This window comes from Bos indicus x Bos taurus, chromosome 1 (assembly GCF_003369695.1).
Source record: "Bos indicus x Bos taurus breed Angus x Brahman F1 hybrid chromosome 1, Bos_hybrid_MaternalHap_v2.0, whole genome shotgun sequence".
In the NCBI taxonomy this organism is placed as follows: Eukaryota; Metazoa; Chordata; class Mammalia; order Artiodactyla; family Bovidae; genus Bos; species Bos indicus x Bos taurus.
In genome coordinates, this window is record NC_040076.1 from 151,400,574 (window position 1) to 151,426,132 (window position 25,559).

Genomic DNA, 25,559 nt, shown 5'->3' on the forward strand with positions numbered 1-25,559 from the left:
ACAGCTCTTGAGTGGCAAAGATTAGACTAGAACCAATTCATTAATGTCCATGTCTCTCAAGTTACAGAGGCACAAGTGCTGTGTCTCTATTTCTAAGGTGTCCATCAGACTGCCTTTATTCCCTCAGTGACAGCGGAGCTTTATGTGACGGGATGTCATACCCACTTATAAACTGAGAAGCTGATGTCCCCCAGCAAAGAGGGCAGGAAGGCCTCCCACGCCACAGGGAGGCACCCACACATGAGTTGTGTGGGACTATGCACAGTTGGACAAAGCCCAAGACAAACTCCTGCAAATGTGACCAGGATAATACCCACCCTCCAGTCCTAACCATCTCCATCATCATGCTAGGATACAGATTTGGTGCCAGTTACCCATAAATCTCATTCAACTTGTTCTGACTGGAAGTGACAGGACACAGGGAAGAATTCTGGCCAAGCTGCGTGGTCACAGCACTTTTCACCGATGCTCCAACCTGAGATGGGAGGTTCCAGGTTTCTGTCCTGTCTCCCTCATTTCCTAGCAAGTCCCTGAAAACTCGCTACTCAAAGTACGGTCCCTGCACCAGCAGCATCAGCCAGGGGCTTATTTAAAATGTGCACTGTCCATTTTTGCTGCACAGAGAAATACACAACATTATAAACTGACTATACTTCAATGAAATCTTTTGTAAAAATGCAGACTCTCGGGCCCCAGCTCAGACGCACTGAATCAAAATCCAAAGTGTAACTAGATCCCCAGGAAAAGCATGTACATGTTAAAATCTGAGAAGCACTGTTCTATAGCAGTGGACTCTGGATCACTGGACACAGCAATAACAGTAACTATTCTTTATGCACATACAGCAGTGTTGCTTCCACGCACATATTTGAACATAGGCTTCACAAATAGAGAAGAGATTTTTATCCTCATTCTGGTAAATGACAAAATCAAAAGATTCGGTGGAAACCTGAGGCCTCCCAGCCACCAGACAAGAAGCCAACACTAAGCTTGGCAGCGTGTCAGGGCAACGTAGCTTAGGGTTTTCAGGAAGTGGGGTGCTCCCTGGGGTCTGCCCTAGAGGTGGAGACCACGGGGCAGCCTACAGCCCAGCAAGGGCGATGGTGCCATGGGCACCCACCCACCCATATGCCAGGCTCTGTGCTTGCCTCTTCCCACCCGCCAGGCATCCCTGTCCACTCACTTTTTAAGAGGTTCAGGAAGGCCCGCGTGAAGCCCAGGGCATAAGCCACCTCTGCCTCTGAGCCCCCTTCCAGGCGTAGCAGGTGGTGCTCCGAGGGGGAGCTGGCCACGTGGACCAGCTCTGCCAGCTCGCGGGTCCCCACGCCCGGGCCCAAGGCCAGCACAAACAGAGTGACGCCCTTGCACTTGGCCTCCAGGGACAGAGTCCTTAATTTCTCCCGGTCCCAGCTGCTGGTCTCGCTGGCCACGATGGCAAAGAGGACCTGCGCCCTCTGGAGCAGCGGGGCGGCCAGGAGCACCTTCTCCAGCGTCCACTCCAGGGCATGGCCCAGGGCCGGCGCTCCCCGCAGGGGGTGGCCCGCGGCCTCGCGGATGCTCCTCTGCATCTGTGCCCGGTGGCCATACGCGGTCAGGTGGAAGCCCTCGAGCACGGGGGACCTCCCCTCTCCAGGCCAGAAGCCGGGGGTCGTGTGTGTCACCAGGGCCACGCGGGCTCCACGAGGAGACGTGCTCGGCTGCCTCGCCACCTCCAGCTCGTCGAGCACGGCGTCCACCAAGGTCAAGGCTACACGGTAGAGGTCGGTGCCCACGCCGCGGGAGCCGTCCACCAGGAAGGCGATGTCCGCATCCACTTGCAGAGGCCCGGGCCTGCCCCGCCCGCACTCCGGGGCCGGGAGGCACTGATCTGCGGAGGAGAAGCGGGGTTACCATGAATCCCTTTCCTTTCCAGGCACACACGCTTCCAGGCACTCAGTAGGGAGAGCCACTGCTGAAGGCTGTCTGCCTGGGGATGACTTCAGCCAGAAGATGGGCACTGTAAATAAACACGCCTGTTTTTCAGAAGAAGAGTTGAGAGTATATCTGATTCCACAGTTAATGTTTCTAACCACCAGGCCACATGGCTTCCTAATCCCTAGGTTCAGAGCCCCTCTACTTGGTACAGTCAAGCCCGCCTCTTACTGGGTGTGTGACCCGGGGCAGATTCCTCAGATTCCTCATCTGTCTGATGGAGATAGAATGCGAAACTGAGAGTGAAGTTGCTCAGTCCTGTCCAACTCTGCGACCCCATGGACTGTAGCCTACCAGACTCCTCCGTCCATGGAATTTTCCAGGCAAAAGTAGTAGAGTGGGTTGCCATTTCCTTCTCCACTGATGGAGATAATGATACTCATAATAATAAACCTCTCTTATGAAGCTGTTTGTGTGGTTTTTAACTTTAAAGTGAGTTAATATATGTAAGTGCTCAGAACAACGCCTGTGTAGTCAGAGCTCAGGTTCCATAAACCCCAGCTGGGCTTTCACTTGTGCAGGAGGGGGTAGAGGCCCAGAGGGACCACAGCGTCAAACAAAATAATGAACGGGAAAGAAGTTCCTCAGCTGTAACATGCCCTACGAACAGCAGTTCCTGTATCTGACCAGGTTTTCAGAGCCACACCTCTCACGGCAGCTTTAGGACTTAGGGTGGATCCAGGAGAGGGAGCTGCAGAATTCCCTTTTGCTTTCCTGTCCAGGACTCGGGCTGGCCCCAGGGGAAGGTGATGTGCACGACAGCTCTTCACATGTGGGTGTGCGTGGGTTTCAGCAACACTGCTTCTTCTGTGCCCAGGCTGGTGTGAGGTGTGGAAGCTGAGGTCTTTCCAAGACCCTGCTGGCGGCCAATGGCAGTTCCAGGCCGAGAACTCAATGCTCTTGACCTGAGCTCAGTGGTCCGCCTGTCACACTAATGGTCAAATGAGGAAGGGACACAAACCCAGGCATATCCAGAAGCCTTGGCAGGACAGGTAAGGAGGCGGAGGGGCCAGGATGAGAAGCCAGGGAGGGGGAGGGACCAGATGGCGGGGCACTAGCTGATACTTGCTCTCCAAAGGGGGCAGGCACCACGCATCTCTGGCTGACTGTGGCCACAAAGGAATGCCGTGTCTGAGACTCTCTGGCCTGTTCTGACTTCCCAAGAAAAACTGATACACATCTGCAGAGCACAGCTGGCCTGTGGCCACCAGCTAATTCACCCTGCTCTGAAGACATCAATCCGACCAGCAGCGCTGTCCAGGCTTACCATAGCAGAGGGTGCAGCGGGCCATGCGTTCCACACGCTGCTGGCTCTCCGTCTCCCAGACATACAGATGAAATCTGTTGCTTCCATTCATCTAGTGCCAACACATACACAAATTATCATTAGCGGTGCTAAATCTCAGGCTACATTTTTCATGCACCTTCCAATTCAGATGAGAAAATCATTAATATGATATTTTTAAAGAACATGTGTAACTCTCTATGTCTATATAATCTGGCATTTATAGTCCAGCTATTTACAGTCACATAGTTCTCTAGTCCTAAGCTGGAGGTTGGACTATACCATCGGTGTGGGTATATGAGGTGTGGCCACATGTATAAAACTCAACCAACGTCAGGTCTATTGGAGTGAGGGTAAGGGAGTTAAGGCTTCAGTCATTTATAAATTCTGTAAATCTCTAGGGATTGTCCATGGTGTGTGATGCAGTGTGGTGGGAGTTATTAATCATGAACATGCAGACCCTTCAAGGACATGGTCACAGATCTAGGTCATAAGCCACAAGGATGGAAGGAGGCAGAGATCATCAGAGAGGCCAGAGCTGGTAAGAGGGAGGGGGAATCGGGGAAGGTTTTGTAGGGATGGAAAATCCATTTATTTCCTTCACAGACCCTTTCCTATTATGATTAATTTAATAACTGATATCAGGTTTAAAAGACAAATTATATTAACAGTAATGAATCCAGCAAGGTCCGTGTGATAACTGGCTAGATAATCAACATACTTATTCTCTCTTCTTCTGAAAACCAGACTACATTTCCATCCTTCCCTGCAGTCACTTGGACCATATGACCAAGGTCTAGCCAACAGCATGGAGGTGGAAGCAGTGAATGCCATTCCCAGGGTATGCACGAGCTCCACCTCCTCCTTTGCCAGCCAGCTGTGGAGGATTCAGAAAAGGCCTTGAGGCCCTAGGACATGATGGAGTCACCGATAGAAGGAGCCTGGGTCCTGAATGCAGCAAAGTACCCTTCCTTTCACCCACACCCCCAAGGAACCCGCGCCACTGGTGACAGATGGAGAAATAACACTTTCTCGTGTTGAGCCCCTGAGACTGGGGCAGGCATGCTCTGGCTAATGCAGGCTCTTTGCAGGGTTTCCCCCTTGTAATGATTAGGAACAGTTTCGTATTATTTCTCTCAGGAATTGAGGTGTGGTTTGCAAAGAGCTGGATATCCAAGCTTAGTCATGGCCATGTGGTTTTCCACCCTGTCAAAGCGTGTAGGACAGGGACTTCCCTGGTTGAGAATTTGCCTTCCAGGGCAGGGGACACAGGTTCAACCCCTGGTTAGGAAAGATCCCACAGGCCCATGTGGAGCAGCTAGGCCCGTGTACCACAGCTACTGAGCCTGTGCTCCAGAAGAGAAGACCTCATGCTGCAAGTAAGGCCTAGAACAGCCAAATAAATACAAAAAAATAAATTACTTTTTTAAAGCATGTAGGACAGTACTCCCTGGGAGTCAGCCCTGCCCCTTGCATCCCTTTGGCTGGGACCAGGCAGACCTGGCCCTTTCTCGGGTGGCAAGGTGCTCAGCAAACAAAGATGTCATGCCTGTCCTCAGGGAGCGAGACAGGCAGGGTTTACTTTGGAAAAGAACATTCTGGAACGCACACTCCTTACAGAGCATTCACTCTTTCTGTTAGGACTGCCGTGTATCCCCAGCACGATCCTTCACACTGAGCTTCCCTGAAGGAAAAACGCTTGTGGGGAAAGAAATATTGAGAGTGGAACTTTTGTTTATGCTAATATAAAACAAAACAAACATGAGAACATTCCTAAGTCTCCCATGCTAAAAGCCGTCTACTGCTGCTAAGTCACTTCAGTCGTGTCCGACTCTGTGTGACCCCATAGACGTCAGCCCACCAGGCTCCCCGATCCCTGAGATTCTCCAGGCAAGAACACTGGAGTGGGTTGCCATTTCCTTCTCCAATGCATGAAAGTGAAAAGTGAAAGCGAAGTCGCTCAGTCGTGTCTGACTCTTAGCAACCCCATGGACTTCAGCCCACCAGGCTCCTCCGCCCATGGGATTTTCCAGGCAAGAGTACTGGAGTGGGGTGCCATTGCCTTCTCTAAAATGAGGCTTTTTCCTGACTTAGACATTCGAGTTAACCAAGACTGATGAAAGGGCTGCTAGGAAAAGACATAACAAACCACCTGGAGGTACAGAAATGACAGAGCCACACCTTCAAAGAGTGGAAGGACCGGCAAACAATGCTCAAGAAGGAAAGACACCCCATAACACGTTTTAGTAACACAGGAACTGGAGATGCGTTTCAAAGCGGATGAATAAAGGGAACCTGATGAAGATAATAACATCTGGCACTTTTGGGAGAATCAGTAGGACCCTTAACTGGCAAAGAAGCATTATGGTGTGAAGGAACAGCAGGCACAGATGCCCAGAGATAAGCGGTGGCTATTCATGATTCTTCTCAACACCCTCCGCCCCCAGGGAGAAGACACATTCCAACGGACAGCACATTTGAAACCCTGCAACACCCAGCCAGATGGAGGGAAGCTGAGACGAGCAGTGAGTGCAGAGTTGCCAACACCCAACATTCAGATCCATTCCACATGGTCATCAGATCTGAGTATGGACCAAACTAAAGTAGATGTAGTAAATTACCAAGCGCTAGAGACAACAGTGTCGGCGTGGATGTGGCACATTAACAGCTTTACTGGAAATCACATGAGGCCGTCGGGAAGGCTTCTGAAACCAGGATCCACAGCAGCGTCCCAGGAGATATGAGAAGACTGGGGGAGCACTGGGAACATGGACTTTCCTCCAGGAGTTGTGGGGAAAGGCTAACCTGGTGAATATTATGCTTAAATCGTGGGAAACGTGGTTGAAGTGTCTTATAAAATGCAAAATTGATGAGACTTTTAGAGGTAGTATGAAAGACTTCAAATAAATTCAAGCATACCCTCAAGTCTGTATTAATATAAAGGAAAGGTTCACAGGAAAGGTTCTAGGCAGCACCAATGGAACCAGGTGTCAGGAGCTCAGGTCCTAGTCCTTGGTTGGCCAGGATTGGCTGGGTGACCTCGGACAAGCCTTTGGCCTATTTCCTCAACAACAGAATTTGGGGTAGGAGTCAATGCTGCTGAGGTTTCTTCCTGTCTCAACACAGCCTGGTCCTTCATAAGTGTCCTTGGTATCTGCCTTGTTCGGAACACGGTGTTAACTTTCTTCTCAGAGCAGCTCAACTCTTCCATCTGCTGTTCTGCCAGCTGGAGAACAACCAAATTCAACTGAATTGGAATCACTACAAAATGTTTATCTTTTTTTTTTTTTTAGCTCTGAGGAAGAATACTTTGATGATAACGCTTAAAATTTTTTTACTATTCTTACAAAGATCAAATTGTGGGAACAAGTACACAAAGACACAGCAGAGGTCTATGGGGAATACTGGTTCACTTTAGACTTATCTGCATCTAGCTGCTGTTCATTAACATCTCATTACTTTGACTTTGGGCTTGCCAGCACTGTCACTGATAAGGTAGACAAGATGATTCTGAAGAAGGCTCAAGCAGAGAGATCGTGTGGGAGGGAACTGCAGCATGAAAAGAGGAGCCCAACTCCATGATCCCCACTGCGGACGCCCATCAGCACCAGAGAAGGAAACCTCACCAACAGGGCACCTGAAAGACAAGCCACGTGACGTGCTGACAGCTCGGAGCTGAGCTGCAGCTTGAATCAGCGCCTCTCATGACTCCATCAACCAGCTTCCCCTCTGAGTGTCCAGTTGTGCTCTGATGAGACTGAAGTGCAGCAAAGTGAAGTTGCTCAGTCATGTCTGACTCTTTGCGACCCCATGGACTGTAGCACTCCAGGCCTCCTCAGTCCATGGAATTTTCCAGGCGAGAGTACTGGAGTGGGTTGCCATTTCCTTCTCTAGGGGACCTTAGCTGGGTACTAAAGACAAGTAAACTCCAGGAGTTGGTGATGGACAGGGAGGCCTGGCGTGCTGCAGTCCATGGGGTCACAGAGTCGGACATGACTGAGCGACCAAACTGAACTGAAAGACAGAGTGCATGGAGGAGGGGCGGGAAAGGATAAAGCACAGGGATTTGCATAAACATTCTCTTTTTTTTTAAATAGAAGGATCCAGACAACCTTCAAACCTCAGCGCCCAGCATTAAAGAACACTCTGTGGGCCCTGAGCTCAAGAAACCCACAGGGTTCAAATCAATACTTGACTGCTTTTGGGCTGAGTTCCCAGAGGCCACAGGACAGCGCTGTTTCCTGGGACTGAGCTGGAGGAGGCTCCTTGGCTCAGGCAGATGGGAGGAGAGGGGACGGGAGCAAGTGCTGAGAAGCAGGAGTCGCCAAGGGCTGAGGCACGGCTGACAGGACCCCAGGGAGGGAGAGTCAGAAACCATCTGGAGTCTCATTCCAGCTCCAGGCAGGAGGCATGGTCCCGCCAGGAGCGCCATGAAGCTGCTGGCTCTTCCTGGACTTCTCAGCAAACGCTGGGGGTGGACCATGGATTGGGGGTGTTGAGTGATAGAGAGGAACCAGGGAGTCAGACCTCCAGAGTGTGGATTCAAGACTGCGTCGTTTAGAACAAGTCAGTTCAGCTCCTACTTTCCCTCACTTCCTCTGGGAAATGTTTTATCATAATTAACTTGCAAGATTAGTATGGGGATCAGCCCAAGACCCCTCAGACTTTACCACTCACGGAAACCACGTGGGGATCTCATTAAGGATGCGGAGCCTGATAGACTGGGTCAGGGAGAAAGGTTAAGATTTGGCTTTTCTCACAAACCTGGGTGAGACTGATGGGTTGCTGGTCCCGTGAACACACCCTGAGGAGTGAAGAGTGATGATGACAAAGCATGAAAAGCATATAGCATGGTGGCTGGACCTTCATAGGTGCTATAAACAAATGGAAGCTTTCCAATTTCACAGGTGGTTACCAGGCAAAGGCGCACTAGTAATGCCCTTGAGGAGACAGCAGTAACAATGGCCTGCATTTTGCATACACAGAAAGTGTCAGTGGTCCCGGTAAACACTACCTCTTGTAGCTCTCACAGCACATCTGTGAGTTTATCCCCATTTCACATGTGACCAAATTGAAGCGCCAGTGACAAATCACGTGTCCAGATTACACAGGGGGCAAAGCCAGAGTTTAAAGCCTCATTGCCTAATTCCTTTCCTTGGCTTCTGATCCTGGTGGTGCCTCTTGGGTGGTAACAATCTAATCAAAACCAGCAGCCCGACAAGGCCTCCACAGCAGGTCATCTGATGGCCTCTGAGTGTCTGTCTGGACAACCCAGCACATCCTTCAGAAAAAAAGGAAAAATAATGTCCTCCTGCAACTTTTCTGAATTCTAAATTATACCATTTTTAAATTATTCCCCCCAAATCCCTTTGGCCTTCCTGTTAATACTTTCATATTCTACAGCTAATGGCTTTTGTCTCCATGATAGCCAATTCTTAGGATTTTTTTTTTTTAAGAGCAATATACAGAAAGAGAAATAGAGCCAGTTCATAAATCTTTCTCACAGTATTCTTGTATGTATGTGTGTGTGTATGTTAGTAGCTCAGTCGTGTCCGACTCTTTGGGACCCCATGGACTGTAGCCCACCAGGCTCCTTTGTCTTCGGGATTCTCCAGGCAAGAATACTGGAGTGGGTTGCCATTTCCTTCTCTTGTATAGGTAAAACTAATTAATACACAAGAGGAGCTGAGAACGTCTCAACTATCTTATTTTCCTATTTTTGACTTTTGAATTAAAATCTCATTGTGAATGGGGATTCCAGACCCTGAGAAACTTATTTTCTTCTCTGTGCCTCAGTTTCATCATCTGAAAAAATATCAGTCATCTCTTTGAGTTGTTGTAAGGATTATATGAATCTATACATGAGAAGATCTTTGAATAGCACCTGGATCAATAAATATGAGCTATTTTGAAAGCTATTGTTTCAAAGGAACAAATGCTAGGTTTTTTATAAAGAAAAATGAAATTTAAAATGAGGCACACAAGTTGCATTTTCCCTGTAATGCTCCATTTTTAGACTGTAAAAGAGGGTGCAAATTAAGTCTTATGTTTTGGGACACAAGACAATTGGACATTTCTTAATGGGATTCAGCACAAATAGCCCAAGTGTTACAATAGTGCTTTAGTTAGACCTCAGGTTGATATAATGGATGGCTTAAGAAATCTTTCCAACATGGCCCACAACTTCCAAGCATGTTTAAACAGACTGAGAAATTAGGGCATCAGTTCAGTTCAGTTCAGTTGCTCAGTTGTGTCCGACTCTTTGTGACCCCATGAATCGCAGCACGCCAGGCCTCCCTGTCCATCACCAACTCCCGGAGTTCACCGAGACTCACGTCCATCAAGTCAGTGATGCCATCCAGCCACCTCATCCTCTGTCATCCCCTTCTCCTCCTGCCCCCAATCCCTCCCAGCATCAGAGTCTTTTCCAATGAGTCAACTCTTCACATGAGGTGGCCAAAGTACTGGAGTTTCAGCTTCAGCATCATTCCTTCCAAAGAAATCCCAGGGCTGATCTCCTTCAGAATGGACTGGTTGGATCTCCTTGCAGTCCAAGGGACTCTCAAGAGTCTTCTCCAACACCACAGTTCAAAGGTATCAATTCTTCGGTGCTCAGCCTTCTTCACAATCCAACTCTCACATCCACACATGACCACAGGAAAAACCATAGCCTTGACTAGACGAACCTTTGTTGGCAAAGTAATGTCTCTGCTTTTCAATATGCTGTCTAGGTTGGTCATAACTTTCCTTCCAAGGAGTCAGCGTCTTTTAATTTCATGGCTGCAGTCACCATCTGCAGTGATTTTGGAGCCCAAAAAAATAAAGTCTGACACTGTTTCCACTGTTTCCCCATCTATTTCCCATGAAGTGACAGGACCGGATGCCATGATCTTCATTTTCTGAATGTTGAGCTTTAAGCCAACTTTTTCACTCTCCACTTTCACTTTCATCAAGAGGCTTTTGAGTTCCTCTTCATTTTCTGCCATAAGGGTGGTGTCATCTGCATATCTGAGGTTATTGAGATTTCTCCTGGCAATCTTGATTCCAGCTTGTGTTTCTTCCAGTCCAGCGTTTCTCATGATGTACTCTGCATATAAGTTAAATAAGCAGAGTGACAATATACAGCCTTGACGTACTCCTTTTCCTATTTGGAACCAGTCTGTTGTTCCATGTCCAGTTCTCACTGTTGCTTCCTGACCTGCATATAAATTTCTCAAGAGGCAGATCAGGTGGTCTGGTATTCCCATTTCTTTCAGAATTTTCCACAGTCTATTGTGATCCACACAGTCAAAGGCTTTGGCATAGTCAATAAAGCAGAAATAAATGTTTTTCTGGAACTCTCTTGCTTTTTCCATGATCCAGCGGTTACTGGCAATTTGGTCTCTGGTTCCTCTAGTTTATACAATTATTTTAAATTGAACAACCATCATTTTTTGAGAAGCTTTAGAATACTAAGTTATTCTAGAAAATAAAATAAGATAGAGATGAAAGACAAAAAGCCCCACAGATCATCCAAGGGAGCCCTCGGGCAGATAATTCAGAAGGAAAATTACAGGATATTCTCACTCCCCTAACTCAATTCCGCACGGGATAAAGCACAGAGTAGGGAAGGTAATGGGATGCATTATGCCCGGTTGTGAAGAAATGAAGATTTTCTGAAAGGCTCTGAGGATGTGATAGTCGTTTTTATGGTTTATCTCCTTGCCAAAGTCACCAGAAACAAAGTCATTCGCTACATTTGAGCTAGCAAGTGCCGCTGAACATCCTCTCTAAATGTTAAATTTAGGGCACAGAGTGATCCCTCCACATCTTGGGACAAGAATATGTCTAAGGAATGAAGAGGAGAGTGGAGCAACAACAACAGCAAAGGGTAGAACTGAGATGCAAGCACCTTGCAGCTGGCAGGGAACGAAAAAGCTTTTGCAGGTGACGGAAACTGTCTACAGAGATAAAAGGCAGCCTACTGAATGGGAGGATGTATCTGCACACCGTATATCCAAGAAGCATGGAAAGAATGCATACGACTCAGCACTGAAAAAACCACCTGACTACAAAGTGGGCAGAGGACCTGAATGTTTTTCCAAAGACATACAGACGGCCATGTGTGAAAAGACACGTGAGAAGATGCTCAACATCGCTAATCACCAGGGAAATCAAAACCGCAATAAAATATCATTTCATCCTGTCAGAATGGGTATCATAAAAAAAAGAACAAGCTCTGGTGAAGATGTGGAGAAAAGGGGAACCTCATGCACTGTTGGTGAGAATGTAAACGGTGCAGCTGCTGTGGAAACAGTACAGCGGTTCCTCAAAAACTAAAAATAGAACTACCATATGATCCAGCAACTTGGTATTTACCCAAAGAGAACAAAATACAGGTACAAAAATATATGCACACTTGTCTTCACGGCAGCATTATTTACAACAGCTATGAAATGAAAGCAACCCAAGTGTTCCTCAATAGATGAATGAATAAAAGAGATGTGTGTGTGTGTGTGTGCGTGCGCGCTTCCCCGGTGGCTCAGACGGTAAAGAATCTGCCTGCAATACAGGAGACCCAGGTTCAATCACTGGGTCAGGAAGATCCCCTGGGGAAGAGAATGGCTACCCACTCTAGTATTCTTGCCTGGAGAATTCCACAGACAGAAGAGCCCGGCAGGCAGGCTACAGTCCATGAGGCCACAAAGAGTTGGACATGACTGAGTGACTAACACTTTCATTTTCACACTTATGTATCTATCCATGGAAAGAGGGGACTATATATATACAGGCTTCCCAGGTGGCACAGAGGTGAAGAGTCTGCCCGCCCACGCAGGAGGTGCAAGAAACACGGATTCAATTCCTGGGTTGGAAAGATTCCCTGGAGTAGGAAATGGCAACCCACTCCAGTATTCTTGACAGGGAAACATCACAGACAGAAGAACCTGGTGGGCTACGGTCCACGGTCTCACAAAAAGTAAGACACGATTGAGTGACTAACACATTGCATGCGTGCACACACACACACACACAGATACACACACACACAGATACACACAGATACACACATACACAGATACACACAGATACACACATACACAGATACACATACACACACAGATACACACACACAGACACACACACACATACACACACACAGACACACACACAGATACACACACACACAGATACACATACACAGATACACACACACACAGATACACACACACAGATACACACACACAGATACACACACACACAGATACACACACACACAGAGATAGACACACACACAGATACACACACACAGAGATGTGTATACACAGACACAGAATAGAATAGTAGTCATAAACAGAAGGAAATCTTGCCATATGTGACAACAACATGGAGGGACCGTAATAGATGGTATTATGCTGCTGCTGCTGCTGCTGCTGCTGCTGCTGCTGCTGCTAAGTCACTTCAGTCGTGTCCAACTCCGTCTGACCCCATAGACTAAGTGGACTAAATCAGATGGAGAAACAAAATTACAACATGATTTCACTCATGTGTGGAATCTAACAAATGGACAAACATAACACAACAGAAATAGACTCGTAGATACAGAAAACAAACAGGTGGTTGCCAGAGAGCGTGTGTAGGGGGATGAGAGGAGTCAGTGAGAGGGGTTAAGATGTACAAACTTCCCATTACAAAATAAATGACTCACGGGTATGAAACGCAGAGTGTGGGGGAGACAGTCAATAACTACGCAATGTCTTTTACGGAGACATATCATGACTAGACTTACTGTGGTGATCATTCTGTAACGTATAAAAATATTGAATCACTATGTTGTACACACCTGAAGCCAATAAAATACTGTAAGTCAATTATACTGCAATAAAAATAATAAGGCGTAACTTGTGTCTTGGCAAAATTCTGCTAGCCTTTTCCCTGCTTCATTTTGTACTCCAAGGCCAAATTTGCCTGTTACTTCAGCTATCTCTTGACTTTCTACTTTTGCATTCTAATCCTCTATGATGAAAAGGACATATTTTTGGTGTTAGTTATAGAAGGTTTTGTAGATCTTCATAGAACTGGTCAACTTCAGCTTCTTTGGCATCAGTCCTTGGGGCATAGACTGGCATTACTGTAATGTTGAATGGTTTACTCTGGAAATGAACCAGAATCATTCTGTCTTTTTGAGACTGAACCAAAGTGCTACATTTTGGACTCTGTTGTTGACTATGGTGCTACTCCATTTATTCTAGGGGATTCTTGCCCACAGTAGCCGACACAACGTCATCTGAATCCCATTCACCCATACTCTTCCATTTTAGTTCACTGGTTGCCACAATAACCCATCAACAGCACAAGAAGCATTTTAGTTCACTGATTCCTAAGATGCCGATGTTCACTCTTGCCATATCCTACCTGACCATGTCCAGTTTACCCGGATTCATGGACTGAACATTCCAGGTTCCTGTGAAGTGTTGTTCTTTAGAGCATCAGACTTAATTTTCACCACCAGACACCTCTACAACTGAGCGTCATTTGCTCTTTGGCCCAGCGGCTTCCTTTTTCCTGGAGCTATTAGTAATTGTCCTCCCTTCTTCCACAGTAGCATGTTGGGCACCTTTTGACCTGGGGAATTCTTCTTTCAATGTCATATCTTTTCATCTTTGTGTACTGTTCATGGGGTTCTCGCAGCAAGAATACTGGAGTGATTTGCATTTCCCTCCCCCAGCAGATCACATTTTGTCAGAATTCTCCATTATGACCCATCCATCTGGGGTGATCCTGAATGGCATCACTCATAGCTTCACTGAATTATGCAAGCCCCCTCACCACTTCAAGGCTGCGATACATGAAGGGGAGAACCACACCAAAAACATGCTCTGGTCATAATAAATACCATTTTCCAACAACAACAAACCCTTTCCAACAATCCCTTTCCCACACCTTTTTCCAACACAAGAGATGACTCTACACATAGAAACTACCAGATGGTCAATACCAAAATCAGATTAATTATATTCTTTGCAGCCAAAAATGGAGAAACTCTATACAGTCAGCAAAAACAAGACTTGAAGCTGACTGTGGCTCATTTCATGAGCTCCTTATTGCAAAATTCAGGCTTAAATTGAAGAAAGTAGGGAAAACCACTAGGCCATTCATGTATTACCTAAATCAAATCCCTTATGATTATACAGTGGAGGTGATAAACAGATTAAATTGACTAGATCTGGTAGACAGAGTGCCTTAAGAACTATGGAAACAGGTTCCTAACATTGTCCAGGAGGTGGTGACCAAAACCATCCCAAAGAAAAAGAAATGCAAGAAGGCAAAGTGGTTGTCTGAGGAAGCTTTACAAATACCTGAGAAAAGAAGAGACACAAAAAGCAAGGAAGAAAAGGAAAGATATACCCAACTGAATGCAGAGTTCCAGAGAATAGCAAGGAGAGATAAGAAGGCCTTGTTCAATGAACAGCGCAAAGAAATAGAGGAAAACAATAGAATAGAGATCTCTTCAAGAAACTTGGGAGATATCAAGGGTACATTTCATGCAAGGAAGGGCATGATAAAGGACAAAAACAGCAAAAACCTAACAGAGGCAGAAGAGGTTAAGAAGAGGTGGCAAAAATACACAGAAGAACAATACAAAAAAGGCCTGAATGTCTGGGATAACCATGGTGGTATGGTCACTCACCTAGAGCCAGGCATCCTGGAGTGTAAAGTCAAGTGGGCCTTATGAAGCATTACTACGAACAAAGCTAGTAGAGGTGATGGAATCTCAGCTGATTTATTTAAAATCTGAAAGGATGATGTTGTTAAAGTGCTGCACTCAATATGTCAGCAAATTTAGAAAACTCAGCAGTGTCCACTGGACTGGAAAAGGTCAGTTTTCATTTCAATCTCAAAGAAGGGCAGTGCTAAAGAATGCTCAAACTATTGGACAATTGTACTCATTCCCCATGCTAGTAAGGTTATGTTAAAAATCCTTTAAGCTAAGCTTCAACAATATGTATACTGAGAACTTCCAGATACATAAGCTGGGTTTAGAAAAGACAAAGGAACCAGAGATCAAATTGCCAACGTTTGTTGGATCATACAGAAAGCAAGGGAATTTCAGAAAAACATTGACTTCTGCTTCATTGACTAAGAGAAAGCCTTTGACTATGTGGATCACAACAAACTGAGGAAAATTCTTCAAGATATGGGAATACCAGACCACTTACTTATCTCTTGAGAAACCTATATGCAGGTCAAGAAGCAACACTTAGAACCTTACATGGAACAACTGACTGGTTCAAAATTGGGAAAGGAATTTGATAAGGCTGTAGATTATTTAACTTATAGACAGAGCACATCATGGGAAATGCTGGGCCAGATGAATCACAAGCTGGAATCAAGATTTCTGGGAGAAATATTAACATCAGATATGCAGATGATACCACTCTTACAGCAGAAAGCAAAGAGGAACTAAAGAGCCTCCTGATGAGGGGAGTGAAAAAGCTGCCTTAAAACTCAACATTTAAAAAATCTAAGATCAAGGCATCTGGTCCCATCTCTTCATGGCAAATAGAAGGGGAAAACAGAAACAGTGACTGATTTCTTTTCATGGGCTCCAAAATCACTGCAGATGGTGACTGCAGCCATGAAACTAAAAGACACTTTCTCCTTGGAAGGAAAGTTATGACCAACCTAGACAGCATATTAAAAAGCAAAGACATCACTTTGCTGACAAAGGTCCGTACAGTCAAAGCTATTGTTTTTAGAGCAGTCATTATGAATGTGAGACTGAGACCATAAAGAAGGTTGAGCAACAAAGAATTGATGCTTTTGAATTGTGGTGCTGGAGAAGACTCTTGAGAGTCCTTTGGACTGCAAAGAGATCAAACCAGTCAATCTGAAAGGAAATCAACCCCCAATGCTCATTGGAAGAACTGATGCTGAAGCTGAAGCTCCAATATTTTGACCATCTGATATGAAGAGCTAATTCATTGGAAAAGACCCTGATGCTGGGAAAGATTGAAGACAAAAGGAGAAGAGGTCAGCAGAGGATAAGATGGTTGGATGGCATCACTGAGTTAATGGACATCGGTTCAGTTCATTTGCTCAGTCGTGTCTGACTCTTTGCAACCCCATGAACTGCAGCACACCAGGCCTCCCTATCTATCACCAACTCCCAGAGCCTACTCAAACTCATGTCCTTTGAGTTGGTGATACCATCTAACCATCTCATCCTCTGTCGTCCCCTTCTCCTCCTGCCTTCAATCTTTCCCAGCATCAGGGTCTTTTCAAATGAGTTAGCTCTTCACATCAGATGGCCAAAGTATTGGAGTTTCAGCTTCAACATCAGTCCTTCCAATGAACACCCAGGACTGATATCCTATAGGATGGACTGGTTGGATCTCCTTGCATTCCAGGGGACTCTCAAGAGTCTTCTCCAACACCACAGTTCAAAAGCATCAATTCTTTGGCACTCAGCTTTCTTCACAGTCCAACTCTCACATCCATACATGACTACTGGAAAAACCATAGGTTTGACTAGACAGACCTTTGTTGGCAAAGTAATGTCTCTGCTTTTTAATATGCTGTCTATGTTAGTCATAACTTTCCTTCCAAGGAGCAAGCGTCTTTTCATTTCATGACTGCAATAACCATGTGCAGTAATTTTGGAGCCTCCAAAATAAAATCAGCCACTGTTTCCACTGTTTCCCCATCTATTTGCCATGCAATGATGGGACTGGATGCCATGATCTTAGTTTTCTGAATGTTGAGCTTTAAGTCAACTTTTTCACTCTCCTCTTTCACTTTCATCCAGAGTCTCTTTAGTTCCTCCTCACTTTCTAAGTGTTGAAGTTCCTCTTCACTTTCAATGGCCATGAACTTGAGCAAATTCTGGGAGACAGTGGAAGACAGGTAAGTGTTGGGGGCCAGAGTGAGGCACTCGGCCCGTGGCAAAGGTCATGAGGAAGGAGGCTCGACATACGCAAAGGTGGGATCGAGCCTCAGGTGTTCCCCTGGAAATCCTCGAGCATCTACCCCCATAACCAGAGCCTGCCTATTTTACTACTTTGTGCTCTCACCTACATCTCTGACTTTACGGGGGGCTGTCCCCCACCACCTCTTTCGGAGAAGGAGTTAACTTAGAGCTCCAGTTAATAAAAACTCCTGGGCATGACAAGAGTGTTTTAATCTACAAACTCCTCTGAAGGTTCTCTAGCCTGCCTGACAGGCTTGTCCGGCCACATGTGATTGCTCACAGCCTCCCAACCGTGAGAGGCACGAGATGCTTTAAACCTTCTAAAAACAGGTTCCTTAGAAAAGTTAGAAAACCATTAGTGTAAGTATAATGGGCTGATTAGAAATTGTATTGGTGAAGGGTTTTTCATTTGTTGAGCCAATGTTTGTTGCTAAGTCTCCACATCCCCTGCCCTTATACACATTAATGAATATATAGAAGAAATAAATATTAACCTTTGATATAAATCACCTTAGACCTTAGGCTAAGTAAATTCTTTCCTTAACTAAAACCCACTACACCCTCACCCTATAGGAATGTAACTTTATTTGGGTGGCGTCTGTTTTAAGAATAATCACCCCTGGAGAAATAAGTGTCCTGGTTGACTGACCGCTGTCACAAGGAGAGGGTCATAAATTGTCAGCAGGCCCCCTGGCCAGAAGATGATGTAACACCCCTAAGACCTCTGTATACATTTGTATGAAGCACCTGACTTTGATAAAAGTCAGGACTGCTGACCCCGCGTGACTTTTGCATAACATCTCAGTGTATAAAAGTAGACCATGGAAAATAAAGAATTGGGATCAGTTTCTCGAAATACTGGTCTCCCCATGTCACTCTCTCTCTCTCTCTCTCTGGCTGACTCTCCATCTGGAGCACGGAACCCACTGAGCTTACTAATTTTGCCTGGGCTTCTAAGATCCGACCGGGGAGGCCTCAGTGTCTCCTCTCCTTCCAGAGAACGGAAGGATGCCTGCAGCCTACGTAAGTGGTGCAAGCTTCTTGTCTTGAAGTTTTATTGGTCTCTCGCGTAAACCAAGCTACTCAGCCTCTTTTCTCCACTGAGTTTTCCTACTGAGCTATCCTCATTCTATTACTCTTTACATCTTTAATTAATATCTAATTGAAGCTATTGTATCCTGATCCTCACCCATGCTGTCCCCGCTTCGAACTCCCTGGATCAGCCAGGGCTGGACCCCGGCAGGGAAGCCTGGTGTGCTTCCATGGGGTAGCAAAGAGTTGGACACGACTTAGTGACTGAACGATAACAGCTTGTCTGACTCTGCCTTTACTAATCAATTCAAGGCAGTTACTGAGAGTTGCCACCATCCCCTACCCATTCCTGTCCAGACATCCTGGGAGGCAAGAGGGACTGAAAACTAAAGATATTTTGTCCATCCTTCTCAATAGTTTACAAGCTGTCACAATTTTACCTATTGATTCCTAGAAGCATAGTCACAGCTATGTCAACAAAACCTCCCACTTCCCACACAAACTGCACATCCAACCTTCAGAGAAAACTAAATAGTCCAGCACAGGTGACTTTTTTAGCTATTAGATTGAACCATATGACGTTTCCATTTCTGCAGGTCAGAAACAGTTGAATATTGCCAGTGGAACATAGCTCAAGCTGATATGCATCAGCCTCCTGAAATCACTTAAGAAGGCAATCGTCTTTCATTCTTATAAATCATCCCAGATGTTCCAGAAGAATGGTTTACATGGGTTTTAGTTAGAAAAGTCAAGTTTAGAGACTAGATCGATGAATACAGTGTGGTACATGTAGCAAGCCAACACATGTTACCAAAGGGGAAAAAGGAAGGAGGGGTAAGTTAGGAGCTTGGGATTAGCATATGCACACTGCTATATACAAAGCAGATAAACAACAAAGATCTACTGTATAGCACAGGGAATTATATGCAACACCTGTGGCAATCTATAATGGAAAAGAATCTGAAAAAGATTCATAAATATATATATGATATGCATATTCATATATATATATATATCTGAATCATTGAGCTGTATACCTGAAACACAAAACTATAATTCAACTATATTTCAATTTCAAATAATAAAGTGTGGTATATACATACACTAGAAAACTTTAGTTTTAAAAAATTACTCAATAAAAAATTGATCTATATGGATGAACAAGAGAACAGACGGTAAGTTGAGTGAAAGAAGCCAGATACAAAGAGATACATGCTGTAGGATTCAATTTGCATAAAGGACCAGATGGAACCATTCGATGGTGACAGAAGCTGGAAAGGTCATATGAGCAAACATACAGAATGCCTCAAATATTCAGTTACCTTGAGCTATGTCTTGGTCATTGGGCTTTAAACACATATAAAAACCCATCTAGCTGTATCCTTAAAATCACTACCCCTTATCCACTTTGTATATGGATTTTATGTATGCGTGTGCTGAATGCTGAGTCACGTCCAAATCTTTTGAGACCCTGTGGACTGTAGCCCACCAGGCTCCTCTGTCCATGGGATTTCCCAGGAAAGATTACTGGAGTGGGTTGCCATTTCCTCCTCCAGGGATCTTCCCAACCCAGGGATCGAGCCTGCGTCAGGTGGATTCTCTACCACTGAGCCACCAGGTAAGCCCCCATGGGTTTTATATCCCAAGTAAAACGGAGAACATAAATTACAGTCAGTGGACCACCCCCAACCCCCCACCTCATCACACAGGTTAGCAGAGTGGGTAAGCACCAGCTATTAAGGTAGATAAAAATCGGCCAGCACCTAACAAGACATTTGACCTGTGATGACATACTTAACCTGTCTAAGCCTCAGTATTCTCATCTCTGAAATGGAGCTCTACGATGACATCTACCTTATAGAGTTTGAGAGGAGTTCAATAAGACTCTTTAAAAGGCACACAGCATGGAGTATATACTCGATGGCTACTCCAAGGATGGCCACTAGGCACCAGCAGTAACGCTGGCAGCAGAGTCTGTAACGAGACATCCCCCTAACCCTGCACCTGTCTCCCACACACACATATACATCAGTTTCTGGAGAATTCTTCCCCTGACCAGCTCTCACTCCCCACAGGGTAAGCACTAACCCCTGGACCCCTGCCCAGCCTCAGTCCCACACTCACCAGCAGGGCATCCGGGAGGCCGTGGTCCTCCGTGAAGGTGATGACCACAGCAGCAATGTCCAGCGCACTGAGCTCTAGCATGGCGGTGCTGATAGAACCTGCATCCGGGGTCGGGCCCGCCTGGAAGAACACTGCCACCTTCCTCAGGAGGCGGCCCGCACGCACGCGCTTGAATACGTGTCTAGCCACAAACCTCATGGCGTCCCCAAGGCGCCGGCTGCCAGATGACCCTGCCAGCGACAGCCCCCTGACCGCCTGCAGGAGCGCGGGCCCTGCCTTGCGGTCAGAGAGGCGAACCAGGTAATCGGTTCTGTTGCTGTAGGAGACAATGGCCACCCGCGCACCCACGGGGCAGTTACTCCCACTGATTTCCATCTTCATCAGCAGAGACAGTAAAATGTCTCTCATCCTCTCAAAATCCAACCGGGAGACGTCATCTGACGTGTCCAAGGCAAAGACCACCTCGGTCGGGAATGCTGGGCATTTGGAAACACCTAGACATGTGGAGACACAGATTTAGGACTGTCTGCGATGCCTGTACATGGGTGAAGGCCGGAATGAATATTAACAAATGTTATTTACCTGCTGAACAGGCTGGAAGGGAAATGATTTGGGAGAGAAAAGAGGACATTGTTAATTGACATAGGCAAAGACACTTTTGCCAGCATTGATATGAAAACCATCTCCTCTGAGAAATTCAAGCCTCTATGACTCCCACCTGAGTGTGGCAGAGACCTCAGCTTGCTCTCCAATATCCACTCCCCCCTTTTCCCCATAGTAAAAGAACCCCAGTCTTTGACTGGGTATGTGGCTGCCTGGAACAAAGACTGCATTTCTCAGTGGGATAGCATCTTACTCCAAACAAGTATACTTTTCCTTTCTTTACCTGCTGGCTGAAGCTTGACAGACATCTTGGGTCATTAGGTGATATGGGAAAGAGCACCCCTGCCCCAACGTCAGAGGGAAACAGTGGAAACACTGTCAGACTTTATTTTTTGGGCTCCAAAATCACTGCAGATGGTGACTGCAGCCATGAAATTAAAAGAGGCTTACTCCTTGGAAGGAAAGTTATGACCAACCTAGACAGCATATTGAAAAGCAGAGATATTACTTTGCCAACAAAGGTCCATCTAGTCAAGGCTATGGTTTTTCCAGTGGTCATGTATGGATGTGAGAGTTGGACTGTGAAGAAGGCTGAGCACCGAAGAACTGATGCTTTTGAGCTGTGGTGTTGGAGAAAACTCTTGAGAGTCCCTTGGACTGCAAGGAGATCCAACCAGTCCATTCTGAAGGAGATCAGTCCTGGGATTTCTTTGGAAGGAATGATGCTAAAGCTGAAACTCCAGTACTTTGGCCACCTCATGTGAAGAGTTGACTCATTGGAAAAGACCGTGATGCTGGGAGGGATTGGGAGCAGGAGGAGAAGGGGACAACAGAGGATGAGATGGCTGGATGGCATCACTGACTCGATGGACATGAGTCTGAGTGAACTCCGGGAGTTGGTGTTGGACAGGGAGGCCTGGCGTGCTGCGATTCATGGGGTTGCAAAAAGTCGGACACGACTGAGCGACTGACTGAATTGAACTGACTGATATTATAATACATAATTTATATTATTATATGTTATATAATAAAGAGCCTGTACCCCTGAGCACCATGGCACTCCACCAACTCCAGACTGACTGTCTCAGGCTCTGATTCAAGAACTATGTTGTGTCCCTGCTTTTGAGCTGAGTCACACTGTACTGAACTTAAATATAATACATTGAGCTACTCGGAAACTATATACACACACACATATGTATATACACACCTATCTTAAACCATATCTATAATAAAATATAGTAATATTAGTAACTAAGTATTAATATTGTGTGTATTAGCTGATCAGTCATGTCCAACTCTTTGTGACTCTGTGGACTATAGCCCACCAAGCTCCTCTGTCCATGGGATTCTCCAGGCAAGAATACTGGAGTGGGTTACCATTCCCTTCTCCAGGGGTTCTTCTGACCCAGGAATTGAACCTGGGTCTCCCACACTGAGGCAGATTCTTTACTCTCTGAGCCACTAGTGAAGCCCAAGTATTAATATTATATTATTGTTTATTAATTTATGTATTGAGATATTATTAATAACAATTATTAATATGGTGCACATATTATGTATAAATGTGTGTACACAAGCAATATATTTTAATGGAAGATACTAGAAAACAAAAATTAAAACCACCCTTAATTTATCACATACATGTGTATGTATATATGTATAATTTGTTTGGGGCTGCCATGGTGCCTTAGCAGTAAAGAATCTACCTGTCAATGCAGGAGACTTGAGATCAATCCCTGGGTCAGGAAGATCCCTGGAGAAGGAAATGGCAACCCACTCCAGTATTCTTGATTGGGAAATCCCATGGAGGGAAATCCAGAGGAGCCTGGCAGGCTACAGTCCATGGGGTCGCAAAGGGTTGGACACAATTAAACAATAACAATACATGCTTTGTTTTATTTTATAAGACCTGGGGCTTATGTTATGTTCTATACTGAATCTTTTTTCGCTTCATATATGATGAACATCTATTCTTTCCATCAGTAAATTTAGAGCAATATCATCTGGAGAACTATGATGTGTCGTGCCAACATCCCTTTGTGATGAGAATACTTGAACCTTGCATATCTGTCCAATTACAGCCCCAAATGAGTCTCTGCAATTATGGCTTTTGATAAATATATTGTCCAGTGGCTTTTCAGAAAAGTTGTACCAATCGACATGCCTACATTTCTCTACCTTGGATAGGGACTTTTTTCTCATCTTAAAAATATTTCCAATTTGAAACAAAAAAATGTCTTATTTTAATTTGTATTCTTTGACTGCTTATGAAGTCAACCATTGTTACAGGTATGTTGTAATTTTTCTTTCCTGAATCCTCCATTCATGAGGCTGACCCATTTTCAATCTAAAAGAGTTTTTTACATTCAGGTTTAGCAAATTATGAAGTGCCTGTTTTTGTAGATGAAAATGATTGAGTAGCTGTGATTTTATATATTTCAACATGATGGAGTAAGGAAGTTAGAGCGTTTCCCTGGATTCATGGCTTATATTGCATATGTTTTCCCACTTTTTTTCTGTTTATTTTTTACTTCACACTGCTTTTGAATGTAAAAGGAGTTTCACCTTTAACTTTGAAACTTTTTTCCTTTGTGGTCAAGATAATGGTATTATTATTTATGATTCCTAGAAGAAAAATCCAGAATCTTTCTGAACAGCAACTGAATGGGAGTGGACAGAACATGGGAGAATTAGTGTAAGAGGGGTGGGATGGTTTGGGAGAAAATCCAAACTAAGCAGCTTGCCAAGTTCATGTCCACTTCCCAATGCTGGTGTATATTATAGGTGCAAATATCCTGGAGTACACTGAAGACAGTCAATGAATTTCAATCTGGGAACATGACAAGCATTACTTAAGATGTGAGGATTCATAGTTTCATTTTTAAAACATAAATGTCAATTTAAAAGGACCCATTAGTTACTGAAGGCTCCTTGTTGATCTCCCTTGCTTAATGGATGAAATAAAAGAACAGAGCTTCTCTTTGCCTGTTTTGTGTTAAGAAGCAGCAAGAAGTGCAAGTGTCCAGCTATCACTGTGTGAGATGCCATGCTGCAGTGGGATTCTTCTTTGCTGTTGAGATAGCATGCCTTTTGTCCATTTCATGTGTCTTAACTTCATTTTATTGAAGTATAGTTTATTCATAATGTCATGTTAATTTCAGGTGTACAACAAAGTAATTCAGTTATACACATGTGTGTATATATTATTTTTCATATTTTCCCCTTGTAGGTTATCACAAAATATTGAGTATAGTTCCCTGTGCTATCTATGGTAGGTCCTTGTTGGTTATTTTATAAATAGCAGTGTATTAATCCCAAATTCCTAATTTGTTCCTCCCCATTTCCCCTTCAGTAACCATAAGTTTGTTTCATATTTGTCGGTCTATTTTTATTTTGTAAAGAAGTTCATTTGTAACTTTTTTTCTTAGATGCCACATATAAGGGATATCATATGAGATTTGTCTTTCTCTGTCTGACTTCACTTAATATGACCACTTCACTATAATACCACATTTTTTTATCCATTCATCTCTCGATGGTCTTGACTACTGTAAACGGTGCTGTAATGAACACTGGGGTGCGTGTATCTTTTTAAAGTTGGTTTTCTCCAGATACACACCCAGGAGTGGGGTTGTAGGATAGTGTGGTGGTTTTGTTTTTAGTTCTTTAAGGAACCTCCATACTGTTCTCCATATCATCCACTTCATTGCTGAGATCACGTTGAAGAAGTTTACTTACCCAAGGGGGAACTGAGCCGAATATATTATAAATTATAAAAGACCCTCCCTGGATGGACCATGCTTCTCCAAATCCCAGGTGACTTATGCTCCCAAAGCATGATCCATCCCCACTTCGCAGTGCTGGCTCCTTTTGAGGCTTTGTAACAACTTACGGCAATTTTCACGAGCAAACTTGATGATTTCACAAGGCTGTTAGAAAGATGGTAAAATAAAGAGTATTTAATTTGAAGCATATTCCTCCTCAACCTCATGACTTAGAAACCTTATAAGGAATCAGTGCCTATCTGACGCTTTTTAATCCACAACAGAAAACCCAAAATTTGTCACAGCAGATGAAACTTTCCAGGAAGTTATATTTCTGGATCCAGTGGACATTTTAAATATTTTATATCTAATACACTGCCCATATTATTAGAGATAGGTAGATAAGGGGAACCCTTCTTTTTTTTTTTTTATCTTCTTAACAAAGGAATGGAATCAAATTTGATTTTGAAGAAGTTTAATCCAGGAATCTCAGCACAAAAAGCAGAGGAATGCCTTCAATTCTTGGGTCTCTACATTAGTGACTCCTGTAACATTTCTTCAGAGCGACAGCCAAGACGTTCTACCCTCAGCACCTCCCCTAGGAACCTTCATTGCTCCCTTGACCCCTTCCTCTCTGCTCTGTCCTCTTCTCCAACCGACCCCATTACGTTCTGCTCCTCAGTTGCTCCACACCCTTCCCTACCTCCCGCCACTGTACTTTTGTACCTGGGACGTGAAAAATAACCATAAGGCTGAAATCCTTTTCAGGTGCGCCATAAGACACAGTGGCCTCTACTATACTGCTAAGTCACTTCAGTTGTGTCTGACT

At 44.8% G+C, this 25,559-nt stretch overlaps 1 protein-coding gene across 2 annotated transcripts in view; it reads right to left on the reverse strand.

The window, feature by feature from the left end:
* The window catches only part of LOC113896956 (collagen alpha-4(VI) chain-like), a 140,225-nt gene that overhangs the window by 15,185 nt on the left and 99,481 nt on the right, over window positions 1-25,559 (reverse strand). For both annotated transcript variants that reach the window (XM_027549124.1, XM_027549118.1), the window contains 5 exons: window positions 24,859-24,895; window positions 20,943-20,954; window positions 20,361-20,854; window positions 3,239-3,329; window positions 1,184-1,867 (listed from right to left, as the gene is read on the reverse strand). In XM_027549124.1, coding sequence (XP_027404925.1) covers window positions 1,184-1,867; window positions 3,239-3,329; window positions 20,361-20,854; window positions 20,943-20,954; window positions 24,859-24,895 — 1,318 coding nt within the window. The remainder of the gene's footprint in view (window positions 1-1,183; window positions 1,868-3,238; window positions 3,330-20,360; window positions 20,855-20,942; window positions 20,955-24,858; window positions 24,896-25,559) is intronic.